Source organism: Ranitomeya imitator, chromosome 1 (assembly GCF_032444005.1).
Source record: "Ranitomeya imitator isolate aRanImi1 chromosome 1, aRanImi1.pri, whole genome shotgun sequence".
Lineage (NCBI taxonomy): Eukaryota > Metazoa > Chordata > Amphibia > Anura > Dendrobatidae > Ranitomeya > Ranitomeya imitator.
In genome coordinates, this window is record NC_091282.1 from 901,428,389 (window position 1) to 901,453,631 (window position 25,243).

At 39.9% G+C, this 25,243-nt stretch overlaps 1 protein-coding gene across 8 annotated transcripts in view; it reads right to left on the bottom strand.

Annotated features, from left to right (window-relative positions):
* Window positions 1-25,243, bottom strand: part of MAPK10 (mitogen-activated protein kinase 10) — a 351,274-nt gene that overhangs the window by 23,548 nt on the left and 302,483 nt on the right. For 5 of the 8 annotated variants that reach the window (XM_069743340.1, XM_069743351.1, XM_069743360.1 and 2 more), the window contains exons 11-13: window positions 14,792-14,854; window positions 5,034-5,097; window positions 3,758-3,835 (exon numbers count right to left, since the gene is read on the bottom strand). In XM_069743340.1, the coding sequence (XP_069599441.1) occupies window positions 3,758-3,835; window positions 5,034-5,097; window positions 14,792-14,854 (205 nt within the window). The remainder of the gene's footprint in view (window positions 1-3,757; window positions 3,836-5,033; window positions 5,098-14,791; window positions 14,855-25,243) is intronic. The other 3 variants (XM_069743349.1, XM_069743352.1, XM_069743355.1) reach the window with 1 other exon arrangement.

Sequence of the window (25,243 nt, forward strand, 5' to 3'; positions counted from 1 at the left end):
CTATTTAACAGTATTTTTATCTCAATCTGAAAAAACGGGGTGACAGGTTCCCTTTAAGCAGGGGGACACGTTTGGCACTGCAGGATCTGAGTCCCTGGCGGCGTACAGTAGTGTGTTACTGATGGTAGCCTTTTTTATGGTGGTCCCAGTTCTATGCAGGTCATTCACTAGATCCCCCGTGTGGTTCTGGGATTTTTGCTCACCTTTCTTGTGATCATTTTGACCCCACAGGGTGAGATGTTGCAAGGAGCCCCAGATCAATGGAGATTATCAATGGTCTTATATATTTCCCATTTTCTTATTATTGCTCCCACAGTTGATTTAATCACACCAAGCTGCTTGCCTATTGCAGATTCAGTGTTCCCAGCCTGGGGCAGTGCTACAATTTTGTTTCTGGTGTCCTTAGACAGCTCTTTGGTCTTCACTAGTGTTGAGCATTCCGATACCGCAAGTATCGGGTATCGGCCGATATTTGCGGTATCGGAATTCCGATACCGAGTTCCGATATTTTTGTGATATCGGGAATCGGTATCGGGATTAAGATTCATGTGTAAAATAAAGAATAAAAATAAAAAATATTGATATACTTACCCTCGGACGCGCCTAGGTTGTCACCGCTGCAACCGCCATGCTTCCGTTCCTAAGAATGAGCGCGTTAAGGACTTTCGATGACGTCTCGGCTTGTGATTGGTCGCTGAGCGGTCATGTGACCGCTCACGCGACCAATTACAAGCCGCGACGTCATCGAAGGTCATTAACGCGCTCATTCCTAAGAATGACCGAATGATCACATGACCGCTCAGCGACCAATCACAAGCCGCGATGTCATCGAAGGTCCTTAACGCGCTCATTCTTAGAAAGGGAAGCATGGCGGTTGCAGCGGTGACAACCAGGGCGCGTCCGAGGGTAAGTATATCAATATTTTTTTTTTTTATTCTTATTTACACATGAATATGGATCCCAGGGCCTGAAGGAGAGTTTCCTCTCCTTCAGACCCTGGGAACCATAGAGGATACCTTCCGATATTTGTGTCCCATTGACTTGTATTGGTATCGGATATCGGTATCGGCGATATCCGATATTTTTCGGATATCGGCCGATACCATCCGATACCGATACTTTCAAATAACGGACGGTATCGCTCAACAATAGTCTTCACCATAGTGGAGTTTGGAGTCAGACTGTTTGAGGTTGTGGACAGGTGTCTTTTATACTGATAACAAGTTCAAACAGGTGCAATTACTACAGGTAATGAGTTGAGGACAGATGAGCCTCATAAAGAAGAAGTTACAGGTCTGTGAGAACCAGAAATCTTGCATGTTTTTAGGTGATCATATATTTATTTTCCACCATAATTTGCAAAATAAATCTTGCCAAATCAGACAAGGTGATTTTCTGGATTTGTTTTCTCATTTTGACTCTCATAGTTGTGGTCTACCTATGATGTCAATTACAGGCCTCTCTCATCTTTTTAAATGGGAGAACTTGCACAATTGGTGGCTGACTAAATACTTTTTTCCACACTGTATATACTGGCTCTGGGCATTTCTTCCTTTCCTGTGAAAGACTCTTGTTCCTGCGCTAAGTTGAGTGGTTGGAGTTGTTGATTAAGTGATCTGTTGTTTGCTGCAGTATGTGAGTATTTATCGCCTGGTCCCTATTCATATTTAGTTAATTCCTCCCTGTCCCTATCCTCCTTCCTATTTTTGGTGATTGGTTTTGTATGATAGTAATTTTCTGTTATCCCTGTATTGTCTTTGTAATTTGTTTACCTTACATTTCTGTCCCATGCCTCAAGAGGTGGAGGAGGGGACAAATTAGGGTTTACCTGGAGCATAGTAAGGTGGGAGACCCGAGCCTCTCCACCTTCAAGAGTAACCCCAGAACAGTGATGGTTAGAGTGCCTGTTCCAGGGAGAGTTTGGGGCCCCTCACCCTTACTTAAGACTGTCACAGAATCACACGTGGGTTTTTCTTTTGCTGGTTATGAAAATTGTGAGGGAGCCCACGTCGTTTTTTTAAATTTAATTCTTTATTTTACACAGCTTCTGCTGAATACAACTCCCATCATTGATTAGAGCTGCCTTCATCCACCGGTGCTTGGGAACAGCACAAACTGTACCGCTTCTTCCCAGGTCATCAGCATGTAGCATGCATTTTGTCTGTGCTGTGCAAAATAAACCTGACATGTCTGTGAGTTTTTTACATGAACACGCAGGCATTGTGAAAAACCTGACATGTGCGCAACACCATTAAATGCAATGGGTGTGCGTGTGTCCATATTTGCGGCCCTTAAAAAAACGGACCATATACGGACACAAAAAACAGATGTGTGATGAAGATTTTACAGCGGATGAAGAGTTCAGAAGTGGCTTATTACCACTTCTGTCTTCTCCTTTGCCAGAATTGCCAATATTTCTGTAGGACCTAGCAATCATATGATGACTAAGTCTATGCCGTTTTTCTATCATTCATTCATTAAATAAATTAGATCTTTCTTTAAGGAAGACTGGTCTCTTGTTCACAGTGCAATTATTTCCTATGTTCCTGGCGCCGATCATATTTGAGGGTGTGGTAAACTGTATTCTATTTTTTAATATTCTAGAACTTAGACTGACCCATTAATCAAAATGATAGGGTGGTCCCACAATGAACAGTGCTGCAGGCGAGTGATAAACTAGTCCGGCGCTGCCCCAGACTGGCTTTTCCTTGCACCTCTCTACTGAGTGACAGATCTCTGCCTATGTAAAAACAAGAGAGCAAGACCTGTTAATCAACAGGAATAATATAGGGAAAAGATGAGGCGGTGCCAGATTAGCTTGGTCTCTCCTTATGATCCATGGCCAAATCTTGAAACACTATTTTTCTGAAACGCTCCATCTCTGATGCAAGCTGACCATAGTTTAGGTACAGTTAGGTCCATATATATTTGGACAGAGACAACATTTTTCTAATTTTGGTTATAGACATTACCACAATGAATTTTAAACAAAACAATTCAGATGCAGTTGAAGTTCAGACTTTCAGCTTTCATTTGAGGGTATCCACATTAAAATTGGATGAGGGGTTGAGGAGTTTCAGCTCCTTAACATGTGCCACCCTGTTTTTAAAGGGACCAAAAGTAATTGGACAATAGACTCCAAGGCTATTTCATAGACAGGTGTGTCTATAACCAAAATTAGAAAAATGTCGTCTCTGTCCAAATATATATGGACCTAACTGTAGCTTCAAGAGACTGGCAAGTTCCCTTTAAATCAGGCCCAATTTAAATTGCCATAGTAAATGATCAAATAAATCTTTGTATTTTGATTGGTTGCTATGTATAACTAAATGTCTGGTGTAAAATAAGTTAAAAATGGACATAAATGTGCTGTCATAAAAACATCATAAAGTGCTTTACAGATTGAACGTTTACCAGTTCAGATCCTTTTCCATCACAGATAGTGAGAATGTCTCAAATGCATATAAAATTAAGCAACTTTGGTAATACTTATGTATTTCCATGGGTACAACTGCAAACAAACCCTGTGTATTCTGATCCTGCAATCATACTGCTACTGAATGTATGACTGCAAGAAGTAGGAGGCGTTAGAGAGTGTGACTATGAGATGGGACTACACAGTTTGTAGTCTGTTACCATGGAGACACATAGATCAGCATAACAGTAGTGATTGTATGCATGCCAATACAATGACAACAATGATTTACAGTAAAGTATTGATAACAATGGAAAACATGCTGCTATTTACAAAGAGTACCTGAAGGTGAAGGCTGTCCTTTTACTACACCATTTTTAGTTTTCTCTTCAAAGTTCATAACTTCCTTATAGATGAGCTCTGCAAACAAAAATGTTGAAATATATTAATCTTTTCTTTAAATGTGAGTTTCTTATAAACATTAATTTGTTCTTTTATATTGGCCATTTTCACTTTTCACCAAAATGCCATTTTTATATTTGGCACATGGTCCAGTGTTGCCATGTGCCGCTCTACTGGGTGCACTGAAAACAAAACTATCTAAGTGGCTCATGGGTGGATGTATCCCGACATGTATCCCATAACATTGTGGGTTATAGCTAGATTAGTGACGAAATGTACAGTTGATAGAGAAAGGTTGAACTTGATGAACCTAGGCCTTTATCCAACCTATGTATCTATGTAACTATGTGTGGTGTGAAATGGCAAGATGTTGCAAAGCCATGATTCTGCAAAACTATACCACGAGGTGTGTATGCTACAGATACGATCTGCTAACATGTTGCAATATTTAATTCAATTTATTTAGTAAAAAAGTAAGAGGCCTGAAGGTGAATCTGTCACCAGATTGCATAATTCAAAACTGCATACATTAAATGGATCTCTCATATCTGATGAGACTGGTGTACTTTATTTGAAAATACATGTCAGAACATTTGTATAATGCTTTATACATGCTGTATATACTCCTGTATAAGCTGAGATTTTCAGCACATCTTTTTGTGCTGAAAACGCCCCTCTCGGCTTATACATGAGTCATTGCTCGGCCATGCGAACCTTTCATAGCTGCACCTTTTCAGGACCTTCCTGGTGGACCAATAGGAGCTGCTACAGGACCTGAGCGTGTGACCTCCAACCTCCAATGAGAGATCTTCCTTTGGGCATGCTCAGAAGGAGAAAAGCAGGACTTAGTCCCAGGGACGCCTGCTCGCCGCTGAACAGTATTGGTTATAATGGCTGAGCCTGAAAGGGCAGCAGTAACCAAACGGGCAGCATCTGTCCGAGCCAGGTGCTGGGACCGATGTCTCCGCTGAGCAAGCTCCACTGTGGCTGGAGTAAAATGGGAGGCCGCAGCGGAGATGGTTCGAGAATCCCCCTGTGCAACGGCAGGAACTCGACACGTAACAGCAGGTTTATATTTTTAATTCTTTAACCTTGACCCATTCATAATCAGTTTTAAAATAGGGGATACCTACTGATATTTAACAAATGATTTTTATTTTTATTTTTTATTTGAACATAACAACATGTTAATTTATTGAATATTAAAATAGCGTACCTTTCCATTCTTCAATTGTATGTTCCCTTTCATCCAGCTGCTTGTCATAAATTTGTGGAGGAGGCTGTAAGATGTAAAACAATATAAATTGTAAATTATATTTACACATATTTAACTCCATTATGATGCATGACCCTATGGTTAATGCCACGATTAATAAGGGGTTCAGTTAAAGGTAAATTCTGAGAAATCTCCTTTAAATAATTTTGGAAACACTTTAACGAGTTAATAAACTTTTGGTAATATTTTTTATTTATTTTACTGTCCCCTTCCCGATTATTAATGCGGAGGTCGGGTCCCCTGCTTTGATGTGGGCTCCGGCACTGAGCCCACCTCAAAGCCGGGACATGTCAGCTGTTTTGAACAGCTGACATGTGCCCGCAATAGCAGCGGGTGAAATCGCGATTCACCCGCCGCTATTAACCAGTTAAATGCCGCTGTCAAACGCTGACAGCAACATTTAACTAGCGCTTCTGGCTGCGCGGCCGGAAATGATCGCATCACCGTCACATGACCGAGGGTCGGCGATGCATCAGCATGGTAACCATAGAGGTCCCTGAGACCTCTATGGTTACTGATGCCGGCCTGCTGTGAACGCCACCCTGTGGTCGGCGCTCATAGCAAGCCTGCAATTCGGCTACATAGCAGCGATCTGATGATTGCTGCTATGTAGCAGAGCCAATCCAGTTGTGCCAGCTTCTAGCCTCCCATGGAAGCTATTGAAGCATGGCAAAAGTTAAAAAAAGTTTTAAAAAATATGAAAAAAAAATGAAAAAATATAAAAGTTTAAATCACCCCCTTTCGCCCCATTCAAAATAAAACAGTAAAAAAATTAAAAAAACTTACACATATTTGGTATCGCCGCGTTCAGAATCCCCCGAACTATCAATAAAAAAATGGATTAACCTGATTGCTAAATGGCGCAGCGAGAAAAAAATTAGAAACGCCAGAATTACGTTTTTTTGGTCGCCACGACATTGCATTAAAATGTAATAACGGGCGATCAAAAGAACGTATCTGCACAAAAGTGGTATCATTAAAAATGCCAGCTCAGCACACAAAAAATAAGCTCTCACCTGACCCTAGATCCGGAAAAATGGAGACGCTACGGGTAACGGAAAATTGCGCAATTTTTTTTACCACTTAGATAAAACGTATCCTTGATATGTTTGGTGTCTATGAACTCGTAATGACCTGGAGTATTATAATGGCAGGTAAGTTATAGCATTTAGTGAACCTAGCAAAAAAGCCAAACAAAAAACAAGTGTGGGATTGCACTTTTTTTGCAATTTCACCGCACTTGGAATTTTTTTCCCGTTTTCTAGTACACGAAATGCTAAAACCAATGATGTTGTTGAAAAGTGAAACTTGTCCCTCAAAAAACAAGCCCTCAGATGGCCATATTGACGGAAAAATAAAAAAGTTATGGCTCTGGGAAGGAGGTAGAGTAAAAAACGAGAACGCAAAAACGGAAAAGGGCAAGGTCGTGAAGGGGTTAATTGAAATACCGATGGGGGACCCTCACTGATCGCTCAAAAAAATCTTGGAAGTGCGCAGCTTAGAAGACAGTAGGGCACAGGTCTTTTGCTTTTCTATTTTATCTATTGCCCTCTTTGTGTGCATGCTACGGCAGGAGCTGTGTGCTCCTGTTTCCTGAGCTGCGCACTTTTCAGGAATTTTTTGAAAGATCAGTAGGGGTTTCAGAACCCCTCCAACTGCCAAATCTGCTTGCCATAAAAGGACAAAAATATTTAAAAAATAAATCAGAGGAAAAAATATTTTTAATATCAAGATCTATGATATCAAACGTGCATGAATTTGTAAAAACAACTCCTGATTATTCAGAACAACCTACTTAGTTCATGTATAATGGGGGAGATTTCATCCTGACACATCATCCAAGAGGTATACCAATATTTTTCCCCCATGCAGCTATAATTGTTGTATGTGTTGAAGAAATCCAGGACTTTATATGAATAGTAATTAGCCTAAATGCCATATTTCCTAATCTATTTATGCGAGGAAACTGCAGGTTATATAGGTCTACTCTAGCTTACATTTAGAAAAAAATAAAATATAAGGTATCAGTGCAGACAAAAAGGTTCAGTAAGTTACGGTATGCTACTCCTTGAATCTAGCAGGCGACATACAATACAAGTGATAATATAAACCCAATACCCAAGAAATGAATTAGTACAATTATGAGAACACCACTCAATGGAAATTCAAATATCATACAATTTGCCATGCCAGACAAACACATGACCTTAATAAAGCAAATATATCTTAAAGAACAGTGTCTCAACTTCTGGCCTCAGGTACCCGCACCACGCCAGATTTCTACATGTCCATAATATTTCACATGCGTATTGTAATGCTAAGAGCATTCAGTATTACCACAGGTTTTCTATCTATCCCAAAATCTTGACGTGTTGAGGGGACTTGACGACAGGAGTTTCGAAACACTGTTGTAGAGCCACCACTAACAACATTCACATTGACTAAGTACATACATGAAAAGATGGAAGAACCTGCAGCATTCAGGTTCATATTACAGAGTATACCAACTAGCGGGAAACAGTGAACGTCACTGCATTTTATAAGTATCATGCTTATTCAAGCTGATCAATCCCACAGTGACTAGTTAACCACAAGGAAAAACAATGGTGGAATTCCTCAGGATTGGCTTTCCTTGGTGGGGGCCCACTATGGCACACAATGTGAGTCACTAGTGGAGTAGTTCTTTGCTGACGTTCAGGTAGCCCCACCTAGACCGTGATAGAGAATACTGACATGTCCTTCAAAGATGGGTAACCCCTTTAAATCCACCCAAATTCATACACAACAGTATAGAATACAAATGCACTATGATCTAGTTAGAACCCTACAGCCTATATGGTAAATCATTAAGATGACATAGAATGCTTTTCTCATATAGTTACAGTCACCCAAACACTCTCTGGGGGTCCTGTAATAGAGACAATATGAGACAATGATAATGGACTGGTCTTAATCACTGATACCAAGAATTTTCCCATCCAACTATAAGAGAGGTCCATTTGATTCTATACTATTAATATTGCACTTCTTCTTTCATGTCATCCGTAAAAATTGTGAATTTGAATACCTTCTCTACCCATGTAGAACATGTTTTATAGCTAGCACTGCAATTTAAAATCATAATGCCCATAATAGTGAGATAAATCTAGATATTCTAAGGCCGTATGTTGAACGCGCTTACTATAAGTGCACATAAAACCTAAAGCACACTGCAGTTATTCAATGTTATTCCCTGTTGACACAAACAAGTTTTATGCATTATTAAAATCATATCCATTTTGAGAACCAGTAAAGAGCAATTGTTCATTGTGTCACAAGTGAATTTCAGTACATCAAACACATCAATAATTCCTCCTCTTCTATTCTTTTTCCTATAGAATGTGCCTCCATGGATAGCATTGAGCCCTAGCATCTGTAGGGTTACGTTGATAGTAAAGCTCTTTTATGAGCTTTACGTGCTATGAAATCTGACATCTCATTGATTTGCACTTAGAGGTAACATAGTAACATAGTAACATAGTTAGTAAGGCCGAAAAAAGACATTTGTCCATCCAGTTCAGCCTATATTCCATCATAATAAATACCCAGATCTACGTCCTTCTACAGAACCTAATAATTGTATGATACAATATTGTTCTGCTCCAGGAAGACATCCAGGCCTCTCTTGAACCCCTCGACTGAGTTCGCCATCACCACCTCCTCAGGCAAGCAATTCCAGATTCTCACTGCCCTAACAGTAAAGAATCCTCTTCTATGTTGGTGGAAAAACCTTCTCTCCTCCAGACGCAAAGAATGCCCCCTTGTGCCTGTCACCTTCCTTGGTATAAACAGATCCTCAGCGAGATATTTGTATTGTCCCCTTATATACTTATACATGGTTATTAGATCGCCCCTCAGTCATCTTTTTTCTAGACTAAATAATCCTAATTTCGCTAATCTATCTGGGTATTGTAGTTCTCCCATCCCCTTTATTAATTTTGTTGCCCTCCTTTGTACTCTCTCTAGTTCCATTATATCCTTCCTGAGCACCGGTGCGCAAAACTGGACACAGTACTCCATGTGCGGTCTAACTAGGGATTTGTACAGAGGCAGTATAATGCTCTCATCATGTGTATCCAGACCTCTTTTAATGCACCCCATGATCCTGTTTGCCTTGGCAGCTGCTGCCTGGCACTGGCTGCTCCAGGTAAGTTTATCATTAACTAGGATCCCCAAGTCCTTCTCCCTGTCAGATTTACCCAGTGGTTTCCCGTTCAGTGTGTAATGGTGATATTGATTCCCTCTTCCCATGTGTATAACCTTACATTTATCATTGCTAAACCTCATCTGCCACCTTTCAGCCCAAGTTTCCAACTTATCCAGATCCATCTGTAGCAGAATACTATCTTCTCTTGTATTAACTGCTTTACATAGTTTTGTATCATCTGCAAATATCGATATTTTACTGTGTAAACCTTCTACCAGATCATTAATGAATATGTTGAAGAGAACAGGTCCCAATACTGACCCCTGCGGTACCCCACTGGTCACAGCGACCCAGTTAGAGACTATACCATTTATAACCACCCTCTGCTTTCTATCACTAAGCCAGTTACTAACCCATTTACACACATTTTCCCCCAGACCAAGCATTCTCATTTTGTGTACCAACCTCTTGTGCGGCACGGTATCAAACGCTTTGGAAAAATCGAGATATACCACGTCCAATGACTCACCGTGGTCCAGTCTATAGCTTACCTCTTCATAAAAACTGATTAGATTGGTTTGACAGGAGCGATTTCTCATAAACCCATGCTGATATGGAGTTAAACAGTTATTCTCATTGAGATAATCCAGAATAACATCCCTCAGAAACCCTTCAAATATTTTACCAACAATAGAGGTTAGACTTACTGGCCTATAATTTCCAGGTTCACTTTTAGAGCCCTTTTTGAATATTGGCACCACATTTGCTATGCGCCAGTCCTGCGGAACAGACCCTGTCGCTATAGAGTCACTAAAAATAAGAAATAATGGTTTATCTATTACATTACTTAGTTCTCTTAGTACTCGTGGGTGTATGCCATCCGGACCCGGAGATTTATCTATTTTAATCTTATTTAGCCGGTTTCGCACCTCTTCTTGGGTTAGATTGGTGACCCTTAATATAGGGTTTTCATTGTTTCTTGGGATTTCACCTAGCATTTCATTTTCCACCGTGAATACCGTGGAGAAGAAGGTGTTTAATATGTTAGCTTTTTCCTCGTCATCTACAACCATTCTTTCCTCACTATTTTTTAAGGGGCCTACATTTTCAGTTTTTATTCTTTTACTATTGATATAGTTGAAGAACAGTTTGGGATTAGTTTTACTCTCCTTAGCAATGTGCTTCTCTGTTTCCTTTTTGGCAGCTTTAATTAGTTTTTTAGATAAAGTATTTTTCTCCCTATAGTTTTTTAGAGCTTCAATGGTGCCATCCTGCTTTAGTAGTGCAAATGCTTTCTTTTTACTGTTAATTGCCTGTCTTACTTCTTTGTTTAGCCACATTGGGTTTTTCCTATTTCTAGTCCTTTTATTCCCACAAGGTATAAACCGCTTACACTGCCTATTTAGGATGTTCTTAAACATTTCCCATTTATTATCTGTATTCTCATTTCTGAGGATATTGTCCCAGTCTACCAGATTAAGGGCATCTCTAAGCTGTTCAAACTTTGCCTTCCTAAAGTTCAATGTTTTTGTGACTCCCTGACAAGTCCCCCTAGTGAAAGACAGGTGAAACTGCACAATATTGTGGTCGCTATTTCCTAAATGCCCAACCACCTGCAGATTTGTTATTCTGTCAGGTCTATTAGATAGTATTAGGTCTAAAAGTGCTGCTCCTCTGGTTGGATTCTGCACCAATTGTGAAAGATAATTTTTCTTGGTTATTAGCAGAAACCTGTTGCCTTTATGGGTTTCACAGGTTTCTGTTTCCCAGTTAATATCCGGGTAGTTAAAGTCCCCCATAACCAGGACCTCATTATGGGTTGCAGCTTCATCTATCTGCTTTAGAAGTAGACTTTCCATGCTTTCTGTTATATTTGGGGGTTTGTAACAGACCCCAATGAGAATTTTGTTACCATTTTTCCCTCCATGAATTTCAACCCATATGGACTCGACATCCTCATTCCCTTCGCTAATATCCTCCCTTAAAGTGGACTTTAGACAAGACTTTACATAGAGACAAACCCCTCCTCCTCTCCGATTTTTACGATCCTTTCTAAACAGACTGTAACCCTGTAAGTTAACTGCCCAGTCATAGCTTTCATCTAACCATGTCTCGGTTATTCCCACTATGTCAAAGTTACCTGTAGATATTTCTGCTTCTAGTTCTTCCATCTTGTTTGTCAGGCTTCTGGCGTTTGCGAGCATGCAGTTTAGAGGATTTTGTTTTGTTCCAATCTCCTCACTGTGGATTGTTTTAGAAATGTTCTTACCTCCCTTCTGAGTATGTTTTCCTGGGTCGTCTTTGTTCGAGTCTAATGTTTTTCTTCCCGTCCCCTCTTCTTCTAGTTTAACGCCCTCCTGATGAGTGTAGCGAGTCTTCTGGCGAATGTGTGTTTCCCAGGTTTGTTGAGGTGTAGTCCGTCTCTGGCGAGGAGTCCATCATACCAGTAATTCACACCGTGGTCCAGGAATCCAAATCCTTGTTGTCTGCACCATCGTCTTAGCCAGTTGTTTGCATCAAGGATCCTGTTCCATCTCCTGGTGCCATGCCCGTCTACTGGAAGGATAGAAGAAAAAACTACCTGTGCATCCAGTTCCTTTACTTTCTTCCCCAACTCTTCAAAGTCCTTGCAGATTGTCGGTAGGTCCTTCCTTGCCGTGTCATTGGTGCCAACATGTATCAGAAGAAATGGGTGGACGTCCTTGGAGCTGAAGAGCTTTGGTATCCTATCGGTCACATCCTTGATCATCGCACCTGGAAGGCAGCATACTTCTCTTGCAGTTATGTCCGGTCTGCAGATGGCTGCTTCGGTGCCTCTCAGTAGTGAGTCTCCCACCACCACCACTCTTCGTTGCTTCTTGGCTGTACTTTTTGCTGTCACTTGTTGCTGTGTGCCCTTTTCTTTTTTGCTTGCTGGTATTGCTTCATTCTTAGGTGTGCCATCTTCATCCTCTACAAAGATTTGATATCGGTTCTTCAGTTGTGTGGTTGGTGATTTCTCCATGGTCTTCTTGCTTCTTTTGGTCACATGCTTCCACTCATCTGCTTTTGGAGGTTCTCTGACACTTTTTGCACCTTCTGTGACCAGTAGAGATGCTTCTGTTCTGTCTAGAAAGTCTTCATTCTCTTTGATGAGTTTCAAAGTTGCTATTCTTTCTTCCAGACCCCGCACCTTTTCTTCTAAAAGAGCCACTAGTCTACACTTCTGACAGGTGAAATTTAATTCTTCTTCTGGTCGATCTGTGAACATGTAGCACATGCTGCAGCTCACCATGTAGGTTGTCACATCTGCCATGTTGCTCCTAGATCCTGCTGACTTGCTGTGTGTTTTCCTTCTTGTGTAATCTACTCAGCCAAGCTCTCTTGCAATAATGTCCTACAGGCAGGTTTGGTGATGCTTTCGAAGCAGCTGGTCTATGTCTAGGTCTATGTCTTTCATACAAAACAGGAACCCCTATTTCTGCTTATATCTGAGGGAGCAAGTAAAGTAAACTGTATGGAATGTAATTCAGCGATCCATGTAATACAGTTTGTGTAAGTACAGACGGGTCTCCGGACTCAACCTCAACAGATTCATATATGCCTATGAGGCCGTGGAGATCTGGTCAGGAGACCTGCAGCCAGATCATATATGGACTGTGGTTCACGGATGCCTGAATTTGGCCTAATTCTGATTTCAGAATTTCTAGGAACAGAAAACTGAAAGAGACATCATAACTAGTGATGAGCGAGTATACTCGTTGCTCGGGTTTTCTCGAGCACGCTCGGGTGACCTCCAAGTATTTATGACTGCTCCGAGATTTAGTTTTCATCCCTGCAGCTGAATGATTTACAGCTGTTAGCCTGCTTGATTACATGTGGGGATTCCCTAGCAACCAGGCAACCCCCACATGTACTCAGCCTGGCTAGTAGCTGTAAATCATGAAAACTAAATCTCCGAGCAGTCATAAATACTCGGAGGTCACCCGAGCGTGCTCGAGAAAACCCGAGCAACGCGTACACTCACTCATCACTAATCATAATATTACAGCAACATATAAACTCTTGCTAGCTACAGAATGAAGCAAATTATTCTTGCTTCATGAAAAATAAGTATAAAAATATAATTTTAAGGGATGGTCTATTTTCAGCAACCTCTCATGTCATGCAGTATATAGTAATGTTGAGATAAGGAGAAGCTGTCGTTTCTCTTGTAACTAAGGGTTCAAACATAGCTTTTGAATTTGTAGGACTAAAGAAATGACATTTTACTATTACTAAATGCTCACTATTTATATATATACACATATATATATATATATATATATATATATATATATATATATATATATATATATATATATTATACGGTATATTAAAGCCCATGTTTACACTTGAAAATGTAAGTCACATATAAAAATGGCTTGTATTCCTAAACAACAGTTTAAAAATATTTGGACCAATACTTATTAAGTGCAAAATAGTCACTTGGTGTCTGAGGGGATCCTTAAATAGAATCTGTCTCTTAAAAAATAAAGATAAATAACCTGTAAAAATCTCTCAGCTCTCCTGATTTTGCTGTTGTTTTCTGTTTTTTGCTGCGTCACTCGATTGCAAAGATATTTACATTTGTTTCTTCTGGAGTGCACAATGGGAAATCTCTACTCTGCAGTCCAACTGGGCGTTTCTTTACAGTCTTCTCTGGGAATATGCACTTTCATCCCTCCCATACTGATGCTGCCAATCACAGATCGGCAGCAAATCTAGCAGTCTCTGATGCAGCTGAGATGTGATTGGCAGCATCTGGGAGGGAGGGATAAAATCACACATCCCCGAGACAAAACTCTAAAAAAACGCCCAGTTGGACTACAAGCAAAGATTTCACATACTGTGCTCCAGAAGAAACAAAAGTGGATACCTCTGTAAAGGAGTAAAGCAGCGCAAAACGAAAAGAATGGTAGGATCAGGCAAGCTCAGAGATTTTTACAAGGCATTTAGCTCAATTCTTTGAGCAAGCGACAGCTATTCTTTACAGTGAATATCCACAACTACTTTGTGGCCTAAAAAAGCCCACAAATGTGTAATGATTATCTTCTTATGTAATCTTCACAATGGATGATGTCTGTTATTTTTTCTGATGTATAGATTCAAATTCCTTGCATAGACAATGGAATAAATACATTTTGAGAGCCTGAAGCCACAAGAAGAGGGAGCTTAGGAGTTTACTGCATACAGGCTAGGTATTGGATAGTATGCAGTCAGTTCATTTTAGCACTTTTAAGCTCAACCTGAAATGCACATATGAAGAATAACTAGAAATAAAGTAGAAAAAAACACCCTAAATCAATTCTAATACTAAAAGTAGAAGAACATAACGCACAGATGTATTTTCTATGCCCAAAACTTTTTTCCCTTAAATAAAACTGATTATCACATATTGCATTGTATGATTCTGTCCTACTTAACTAATTTTACAGCCTGAGTCTATCATTCAACATTGAACAATTGCATTTTTACAAACGTAGAATATAACCTTGTCATTATTCTGTGTTTTGACTGTTTGTCCATTCCATCTCTCCCTCACAGGGTCCTGAGGCTGAAAATGGAGGAGAATGGGTTGGGTAAGTGAATGAAATCATAATATGCATATCACACAACGCTCTGCAGCTTCAGGGCAATTACATTGTATTGCACGGTTCCATGTATTTATCACTGGTCTATAATATTTCTAATGGTTTTTAGTTTTTTTTTTAATTGGTTATGGTAAAATCTTAACATACCAGTATATTTGGGAATCACATAAAAAAATAAAAATAGACACTTGGGAGGACCAGAAAATGTCAGAGAAGTAAGGGTCTTTCCCACCTTCGTTTTCTACATAGTTTCGATGGTGTGTTAGGAGTGGAAGGGTATTGGTGAACAATGGGGCTAAGTACAGGTTAGTTAGAACCATGGTGGTTTTTTTTAAGGTGGGTTCACACTACGTACTGCCACCCATTCGGTAGCCCTGTCAGGGCTTATGTCTGAACCCACCGCAAAACAGGATTCGAAAGTAGCGTTGATGGGTCCATAGATAATAATGGTACCGGCAGAGCGAGAGTACGCTCTGCCATGCATAATTTTTGGGCATATACACCTACTGGAGGCGGCATTAAGGGCAGAGACAGACTGCCATATTTCTCATGTGAGAATCGCATCGTAAACCTCGTACTGGCTGTCGGCTCTCCTGATTTTAGCTTGACAGCTGCATAGAAATACATCATGCTGTCTTGCTCAGGTCAGGAGAGGTGTCGGGCCAGTCCGTGCAGTGCGATGCGATCCCCGCACTAGTTATACGGCAGTCCGACTCAGCCCTAAGACGCAGTCTACTACATTTGGGTGTCCGCCTCCAGTAGGCATACACACTCGAAAATGATGCACTGCAGAGGGAACCTTCGTTCTGCCGGCACCATTATAGTCTATGGCCTCGTCGGCACATAAGTCCAATCCCGTTAAGCAGAGGGGGTTCAGATGTAAGGCTGAATGGGGCCACCGAACGGGTTGCCGGATCACAATGTGAAAGCGCCCTAACACTTCAACCACAGAAAAGAGGCCTAAACAATCATCAATTTTTCAAAAGCAGTTGTCTTTTTAATCTATAGGACAAAGGGGAAGAAAAAGAGGGGGACAAAATGAAAGTTTCCAGGAAAATAAAGGTGGAGACTATATACACAGCAGATAAGGATAGGAATCGTCAAAGAATTAAAGTCATATGGTTACATTTATTTAAGAATGAAAAATGGACAGATGTTTTGGACGACATGCTATTATTATACTTTATTTGTATAGATATTTTCTAGAACTAACAGCAATTTATAGCAGATATCTACAATAATTAACAGTTAATAATGAAGTGGGACAACATAAACACAGTTATTAGTTATACCAACACAGTAGTAATAGCGTAACAGATCTCCCACAGTGTAGAGCCATTATAACAGTATCGGAACAGAAGAAAAAAATGGCAATACCATTGCCGCCCCAACAGTGATCTTAACTAATCACAAAGCAGTGCCAATAAGGTTCTCTCTACGCCACTGACAGAAACTGATACTTGAGCTCCCAGTCATCAGCCACTTGAATATCGCCATTGCTTTAAGTGATATCCCCTACATCTGGATTGATCTTAATCAGGACAGATAGTGACTGCTTCGAAATAGTGCATGATTGACAAAAAGCTCTCGAAGATAGAGACTAGGCCAGTGGGATTTTTTTTTTTTAAACCAGGGTTGACTAGAACCTGGGATTCACTCCGATCTCGTCAGTGAAAATATGAATGGGAAAATGATAAGATTGATGGTAGAAGATATAGCAAGCAGCTAGACTCATCCAGAAAATACTATTACATGATTACCTGTCCCTATACAAAATTCCTTTGAGATAGATAACAGAGTAGAGGTTCACTATGAGTACCTCCATTTGTCAATGAGAAAAAAACAGACTTTTCTTATTTATTTTGCTCTCTCATGTAGCACCATTTAGTCCACAGCGTTTTAACAGCATCACTACCTTGGGTTTTTCCATTTTTGAGCTTTTGTTTTTTTGCTCCAGAGCCATAACTTTTTATTTTTTCCATCAATATGGCCATGTGAGGGCTTGTTTTTTGAGTTTTGCTTTTAAATTACACCACTGGTTTTACCATATAGTGTACAGGAAAACGGGAAAAAAATTCAAAGTGCGGTGAACTTGCAAAAAAAGTAGAATTCCACAATAGTTTTTTTTTTTTACCATGTTAACTAAATGCTAAAAGTGACCTGCCATTATGATTTTCCAAGTTGTTACAAGTTCATAGATACCGAATCCGTATAGGTTCTTTTTTATTTAAATGGTGAAAAAAAATCCTAGGTTTGTAAAAAAAAAAAAATGTTGTCATTTTCCGAGACCTGTAGCGTCTCTATTTTTTGTGATCTGTGGCTGGGTGAGTGCCGAGCTGACGTTTTTATTGACACTATTTTGGCATAGGTAGGATTTTTTGATCGCCCATTATTGCATTTTAATGCAATGTTATGGCGACCAAAAAAACGTAATTCTGGTGTTTTTGACTCTTTCTCGTTATGTCGTTTACCGACCAGATTAATTATTTTTATATATTGACAGATCGGGCGATTGTGATTGCGGCAATAGCAAATATGTGTGTGTATATATATATATATACATATATATATATATATATATATATATATATATATATATATATATACCGTATTTTCTGGCATATAAGACGACTGGGCATATAAGACGACCCCCAACTTTTCCATATAAAATATGGAATTTTGGATATGCCCTCCGTATAAGACGGGGGTCATCTTATACGCCCAGTCATGTTATACGGCGTGTGGTTCCTAGGGTCTGGAGGAGAGGAGACTCTCCTTCAGGCCCTGGGATCCATATTCATGTAAAAAATAAAAAAAACCTGACCGCTCATGTGACCGCGACGTCATTGAAGGTCCTTCACTCACCGCATTCTCAGGAACGGAGGGAGACACTAGCAGCGCTGTGAGCCAGGGCCCGTCCGAGGGTGAGTATATCCATGTTTTTTATTTTTATTCTTTATTTTTTACATGAATATGGATCCCAGGGCCTGAAGGAGAGTCTCCTCTCCTCCAGACCCTAGGAACCACACGCCAAAATGCAGGATCGCTCCCTGCACACGCCGTACCCGGCGTATAAGATGACCCCCGACTTTTAGGACAATTTTTAGGGGTCAAAAAGACGTCTTATACGCCGGAAAATACGGTATGTCTGTGTATATACCGGTATATATATATTTTTAATTGTTTTATTTTAAATGGGGCAAAATTAAAACTTCTATTTTTTTTATGCAGCCCCGCTATCACCTTTGGTGATGACAACTACAGAGGTCTCCTGCAGACCCCAGGTTGTCCTGCCAACCCATGGGCGACCCTGCAATCATGTTAAATGCAGATGTCAGAGATTGACAGCGGCATTGAATATGTTAACAGCTGCAGGTGGATCGTGATTCCACCCGTCGCTGTTAGGGGCACATATCAGCTGATGGAATCAGCTGACTTGTGCTGGAAAAGTTTCAGGCTCATCTATGGATCCCGCATCAAACAGCAGGAGGCGATCTTAGGCATACCTACAGGGGTTAAAACATTATCATCACTGTTCCCATTGGGGCTCACAATCTAAATTCCCTATTAGTATGTCTTTGGAGTGTGGGAAGAAACCAGAGAACTCAGAGGAAACCCATGCAAACACAGGGAGAACATACAAATTTATTGAGATATTGTATTTGGTGGGATTTGAACCCAGGACCCCAGCGCTGCGAGGCTTCAGTGCTAACCACTGAGACACCATGCCGCCTAACGGAGTTGACATATCACAAATGTATTGACTCTCCAAGTTTTATCTATACACTACAAATGTTCAAAGTGATTTCCTTCGGTGACATGGCAGATGTCTAGGCGATAGTTCTATCCAGCATATCCTCGGATATGGACTCCACTGTTGCAGTGATGCATTGTCTGAAATTGATTCATCAATGTTGCGCTGGCCTCCACGATCACCAGATCTAACACCCTGCAACTTTTTTTTTCTGTGGGGTTACAACAGTTTTGTCTGCCCCCAGCCACAAGATCTGAATGACTGAGACATCACAGTGGAGGCCACATCCAAGCACATGGTTGCATGCATCTGAACAGTACTGGACTACCACCTCGATATCTGTCATGTCACCAGTGGAAATCACCACTTTGAACATTTATAGTGAATAAATAATACTTAGCTAAATAATGTGACTGTTCATGTTAAAAAATGTGTGCTATGTTCTCTCAGCTATGAATACCGAGGCTATAATTTTGCATCATTCTTTTTGAAACACCCTGTATACAGCTCAGATTACATACGTGTTCTATGTTAAAGTAGGGTGAACACTAGTTATAGATAAAAATGTTTTTGTCCATTAACGTCAATGTAAATCAAATGCACGTCTCCCTCAATAGAAACTAACTTAAATAACAAACTAAAGAAAATACTACTTGGATCACTTTCCACTGTACATCAAAGGGCCTTGTATAAAATGAGTTTCTGAAAAAAACACTTCTCTCCGTTGATATGGCATTCATAAATCCTCTAGCTACGCAAAAGAAAAGATAGATGGATCAATGTGAGTCTCACATAAAGCTTTAAATTTGTTTCTACATTTTTTGTGAGAGCTGCATATATCTACAGTATTTATGATGAACAATGGCGCTGTCTCTGAAGTTCTATATTTTAAGGTGCAAGAAAGACTGTCAATGCTTGGAAGAGGAACACATTGCAGGAGGAGAATTCTACAATAAAGTGGATATTTTATCTTTCTGTACCAACGAAAGCGGATAAAAAGAAAAGTTGAAGTCATATCTGTTTTAAAGAAAATGCTTTTCTTCTTTGATTGGCAAGCTTAGAAAATGAGAAAAGTAAATCCTCATGATTACCAAAAGAAAGTCAACAATGCTGTAGGACGGTGCCTATTTAAGTTGGCCATACATATAGATAGGGGTTGGTTAAAGATTATAATAATAATATAATAATAATTTTTATTTATATAGCGCCAACATATTCCGCAGCGCTTTACAAATTATAGAGGGGACTTGTACAGACAATAGACATTACAGCATAACAGAAATACAGTTCAAAACAGATACCAGGAGGAGTGAGGGCCCTGCTCGCAAGCTTACAAACTATGGGGAAAAGGGGAGACACGAGAGGTGGATGGTAACAATTGCTTTAGTTATTCGGACCAGCTATAGTGTAAGGCTCAGGTGTTCATGTAAAGCTGCATGAACCAGTTAACTGCCTAAGTATGTAGCAGTACAGACACAGAGGGCTAATACTGCATAAAGTGTATGAGAACATGATGCGAGGAACCTTTTTTTTTTTTTTTTTTTTTTTTTATTATAAATAGGCCACACAGGGATCGTTAGGTTAATGCATTGAGGCGGTAGGCCAGTCTGAACAAATGAGTTTTTAGGGCACGCTTAAAACTGTGGGGATTGGGGATTAATCGTATTAACCTAGGTAGTGCATTCCAAAGAATCGGCGCAGCACGTGTAAAGTCTTGGAGACGGGAGTGGGAGGTTCTGATTATTGAGGATGCTAACCTGAGGTCATTAGCGGAGCGGAGGGCACGGGTAGGGTGGTAGACTGATACCAGAGAGGAGATGTAGGGTGGTGCTGAGCCATGGAGTGCTTTGTGGATGAGGGTAGTAGTTTTGTACTGGATTCTGGAGTGGATGGGTAGCCAGTGTAATGACTGGCACAGGGTAGAGGCATCGGTGTAACGGTTGGTGAGGAATATGATCCTGGCTGCAGCATTCAGGACAGATTGGAGCGGGGAGAGTTTTGCAAGAGGGAGGCCGATTAGTAGAGAGTTACAATAGTCCAGACGAGAATGAATAAGTGAAACAGTCAGAGTTTTTGCAGAGTCGAAAGTAAGAAAAGGGCGAATTCTAGAAATGTTTTTGAGATGCAGGTAAGAAGAGCGAGCCAGTGATCGGATGTAGGGGGTGAATGAAAGGTCAGAATCAAGTAGGACCCCAAGGCAGCGGGCATGTTGCTTTGAAGTAATGGTGGAACCGCACACGGAGATGGCAATGTCAGGCAAAGGTAGGTTAGTAGAGGGAGAGAACACGAGGAGTTCAGTTTTTGACAGGTTTAGTTTCAGATAGAGGGAGGACATGATGTTAGAGACAGCGGTAAGACAATCACTGGTGTTTTCTAAAAAGGTCGGTGTGATATCGGGAGCAGAAGTGTATAATTGGGTGTCGTCAGCATAGAGATGGTACTGGAAACCAAATCTACTGATTGTTTGTCCAATAGGGGCAGTATACAACGAGAAGAGTAGGGGGCCTAGGACTGATCCTTGAGGAACCCCAACAGTAAGGGGAAGGTGAGAGGAGGAGGAACCAGCAAAACATACAGTGAAGGATCGGTCAGAGAGATAGGAGGAGAACCAGGAGAGAACGGTGTCCTTGAGGCCGATGGAGCGGAGCATAGTGAGGAGGAGCTGATGATCCACAGTGTAGAATGCTGCAGAGAGATCCAAGAGAATTAGCATGGAGTAGTGACCATTAGATTTAGCTGTTAGTAGGTCATTAGAGACTTTAGTGAGGGCAGTTTCAGTAGAGTGTAAAGAGCGGAAGCCAGATTGAAGAGGGTCGAGAAGAGAGTTATCTGAGAGATAGCGGGTAAGACGGGAGTGGACCAGGCGTTCGAGGAGTTTAGAGATGAAGGGAAGATTAGAGACAGGTCTATAATTAGCGGCACAGTTTTAGCAAGATTTGGTTAAATTGATAAAGTAAGCATCTGGAATATTACGTATATAATAAATACAGATTTCACTAAAATAAGTTGGCTTGTCCAACTTAAATCTCTCACTTTGACTGGCATACTTAAACGGGTTTTCCCTTTAACAAAGTTAATTTTAAACAACATTTTAATCAACAGATCTTGGAATAATAATAATTTCCACAATTGGATGAGTTAAAAATTAATATCCCTGTGCTGAGATAATTTTATAATGATCATACCACATCTTCTGGGACACAAAAGAAAGTATACAGAGAGGACAGCATGGGATCACAGCTGATTATTTCTTTCAGGTAAAACATTGCTTAAAAACAAGCAGTGAAATGTTTTGCTTCATAAAAAGAATCAGCTGTGATCCTGTACTGTAGTGTCTGTATACTCTCTTTTTGGTGTCCTTCCCTTGCCAGGAGATGTAGTATTTGTTAACCATGTTCCACAGTACACAGCAGGGGCACATTTATACGATTATCTCAACACAGGAAGATTTTTTGAACACATCCAATTTGTGGAAATTATTATTATTCCAATATCTAATAATTAAAATGAACTTTTCTGGTGGGAAAACCCTTTTAAATACAAGAAAGCGCAGACTTACTTTAAACTCTTTAATGCAATAAATATGGCACAAATCTCTAGCTCTTTAAAAAAAACATCAAAGGAATCACTGGCTCCAATCATACCTAATCTTACATTCTACACCATGGTCCCTAACAGTAACATTTTATAATTTGTAAAAAAGAAAAACAAAGTCTTTGCTAAGATTTGATCGGCTTTTATTCTTTCATTTTTAGACCATGTGTTTTTCAATTAGTATCAATGCCAACACCATCACATGAGATGGTAATTTCATTTACATGGTTAGTAAATGTAGTGGGGGCAAAGTTATATACTGAGCTGGATACAAGCTACAGTATAAACTATAGCTAAAGAGTAGCATTCACCAAATGTTTCATGATGAACTGGGCACACCATGTAATAGTGGTTACAGTGTGGAATAAAAAGGTATGTTCTTTTTCTTCTAAATTTCATCTCTCTGTTTTGGGATATTAGCAATCAAATATTTGGCGCCTAATGAGTTTCCTTTAGTTAAGTCCAAGTGGATGTTATTAGATTAGCTTTTGCTGGGGGCGAGAACATCTGCCTCCTGTATTACACTGACCAATCATAAGCAGGCAGAAACATACAAGTGAAGAAGGATGTCATCAGGATAACATGACCAAAGTTCACAGGTTCTGCCAGCCAGATTGTCCAGCCTTAATAAGCACTGAAGATAAATGCTCCTCACTGCAAAAGACTGCACACTTCATCTGGCAAGATCTGCGGACTCAGGTCATGTGACCCGATGACATCACAGATCTTTTTGCTCTTCTATGTTACCACCTGCTTATGATTGGTCAGTGTCATACAAAAGGCAGAAGTGCACATCCCCAGCAAAAACTATCTTATACCGCCCACTTGGACTTGACTAAAGTTAACTCATTAAGTGCCAAATAATTGATTGCTAATATCTCCGCAATGAAGAGGCAAAATTAAAATAAAATTAAAAAAAAATAAAAACGTTTTACTCCTCTCTGCAGCCATTATTACATTATGTTTCCAGTTCAATGTGGGAAGTATTGTGAAAAGTCCTCTTTAACCAATATCCTTTCCACTAAAAAGTCTTCAAGCTCAATTATTGAAAAACCCCAAACTGAACGTTCATCAGGTGAAATAATCTTTTGACTTGCTTAAATGTTCATCGTTCTTGGATAAACATTGTCCTGTGAAAACATGAAATGTACTTTTAAGAACAATGGTAGCCTATGTGCACTGACTGATCTACTACTGAAGTGCAGTCAGCTTATCTAAAGAGGTTATTAAACAACCACACATCAGAAAAGATGTTGCCGATTGGCGATCATTTGACATTAACGGTAAAAATAGTATAGGCCATCGCTATTTGATCAGTGGGGACGGCAGTGAACGACCCGTGCCCTCCATGGCTTATCAAGAAAACCTCCATACAATTAAGGTTTGGAATTACAGATCAATCTCATTCAACTGAAGATGTAGTAAGATGGAATACCAGGCACGGTCACTGCTTAAGCAATGCCCCTTCAAACAGCTGATTGTGGAGGAGCCAGAAGTTGGACCCACACTAGTCTAATCTCGATAACCTATTAGTCCCAAATAACCCCTTTGATACGGGCCAAGTTCCGATACATTTTTTAATTTAATTTGACAAATAAGTATTTGTAACATTCTAAAATAATGTTCATTATCATGCTCTGATTCTATTGTTTCTATATTTTTTAATCATAGCTCCTGATTCATAAAGTCTTGATGAAGAGTGCACTGAAGTAAGATACCCCCAAAACAGCTGTGATATACCAGTGAAAGAAATGTACTCCAGTCAGAGACTGGAGTACATTTCTGTCATAACTTGCATCACTTTTTGGGGTAAATTATGATGAATTTGTGAACCGTGTTCAGAGACGCCTCATCTCACCCAAACCCTACCTAGTTTTCAAAAATTTGCTGGGATTGTTGTAGAAACCGCAAAAGTTACAATCTTCTTACCCTTCCTTTTAAATTGATTTCACGTGCATAGTTTACTACACTCCTCTATGTGAGGGCACCATACAGAAAGGGTATGAGTTTTGCTTATACTACCCATGGACTGATAGGAGACTGTATCTACAAACAGGGCGATCTGACAATCACCAGAAAAAAACAGAAAGACTTTCATTATGACTCCTAGCACCATATAAACTTTTTTGTACATGGAAATATGGCATTAAATAATGGAAAAATATATGTTGCCAAAGTTATTATTTCACCCGGTTATATAAAGCCGAATATACATGTAGAACGGGAAACCCAACAGATCTGTTTAAATGTAATTATTAATTTTCATTCTTTTGTCATTTATAAAACATTCCTAGGGATGACCTTATTAGAGACAAACACTTTTTTCCTGAATTGTCTGCATAGATTTGGTATCTACGTCTTATGGGCACCCATGGAGATTTGTGTGCTCAGATAACTTTGACCAAGTTTCAGACCTTAATTAGACTGTTAGTGTTATGGCTTGTTCACTATCATCAATAAGAAAGGCCAGGTGCTGCAAATTTCCCAGCCTTATAAAAACCCAGCCCTCCTGTAATCTTGTTAAAAAAAACAGCAGCCATGGGTTCTTCTAAGCAGACGCCTAGCACTCTGAAAATAAAAATAGTGGAAGCCCACAAAGTAGTAGAAGGCTAGAAGAAGATAGCAAAGCTTTTTCAAGTTGCCCTTTCTTAAATTCGAAATGTAGCAAAAGAAATGTGGACCGATGAGGTTAAAAAAGGAATTTTTTTAATACAATGATCAAAGGTATGTGTGGAGAAAAAAGGGCACAGAATTTCAGGAAAAGAACATCGACAACCATTAAGCATTTGGGTAAAGGTAAGAATGGATTCAATGAAATTTCAACAAATTATTGATGCAAACATAACACTATATGTTAAATAGCTTAAGTTGAAAAGAGAATGGCTTCTAAACATAGATAATGATCCTAAACACACGTCAAAATCCACAATAGACTACCTCAAAAGGCGCAAGCTGAAGGTTTTTCCATGGCCCTCACTGTCCCCTGATCTGAACATCATTGAAA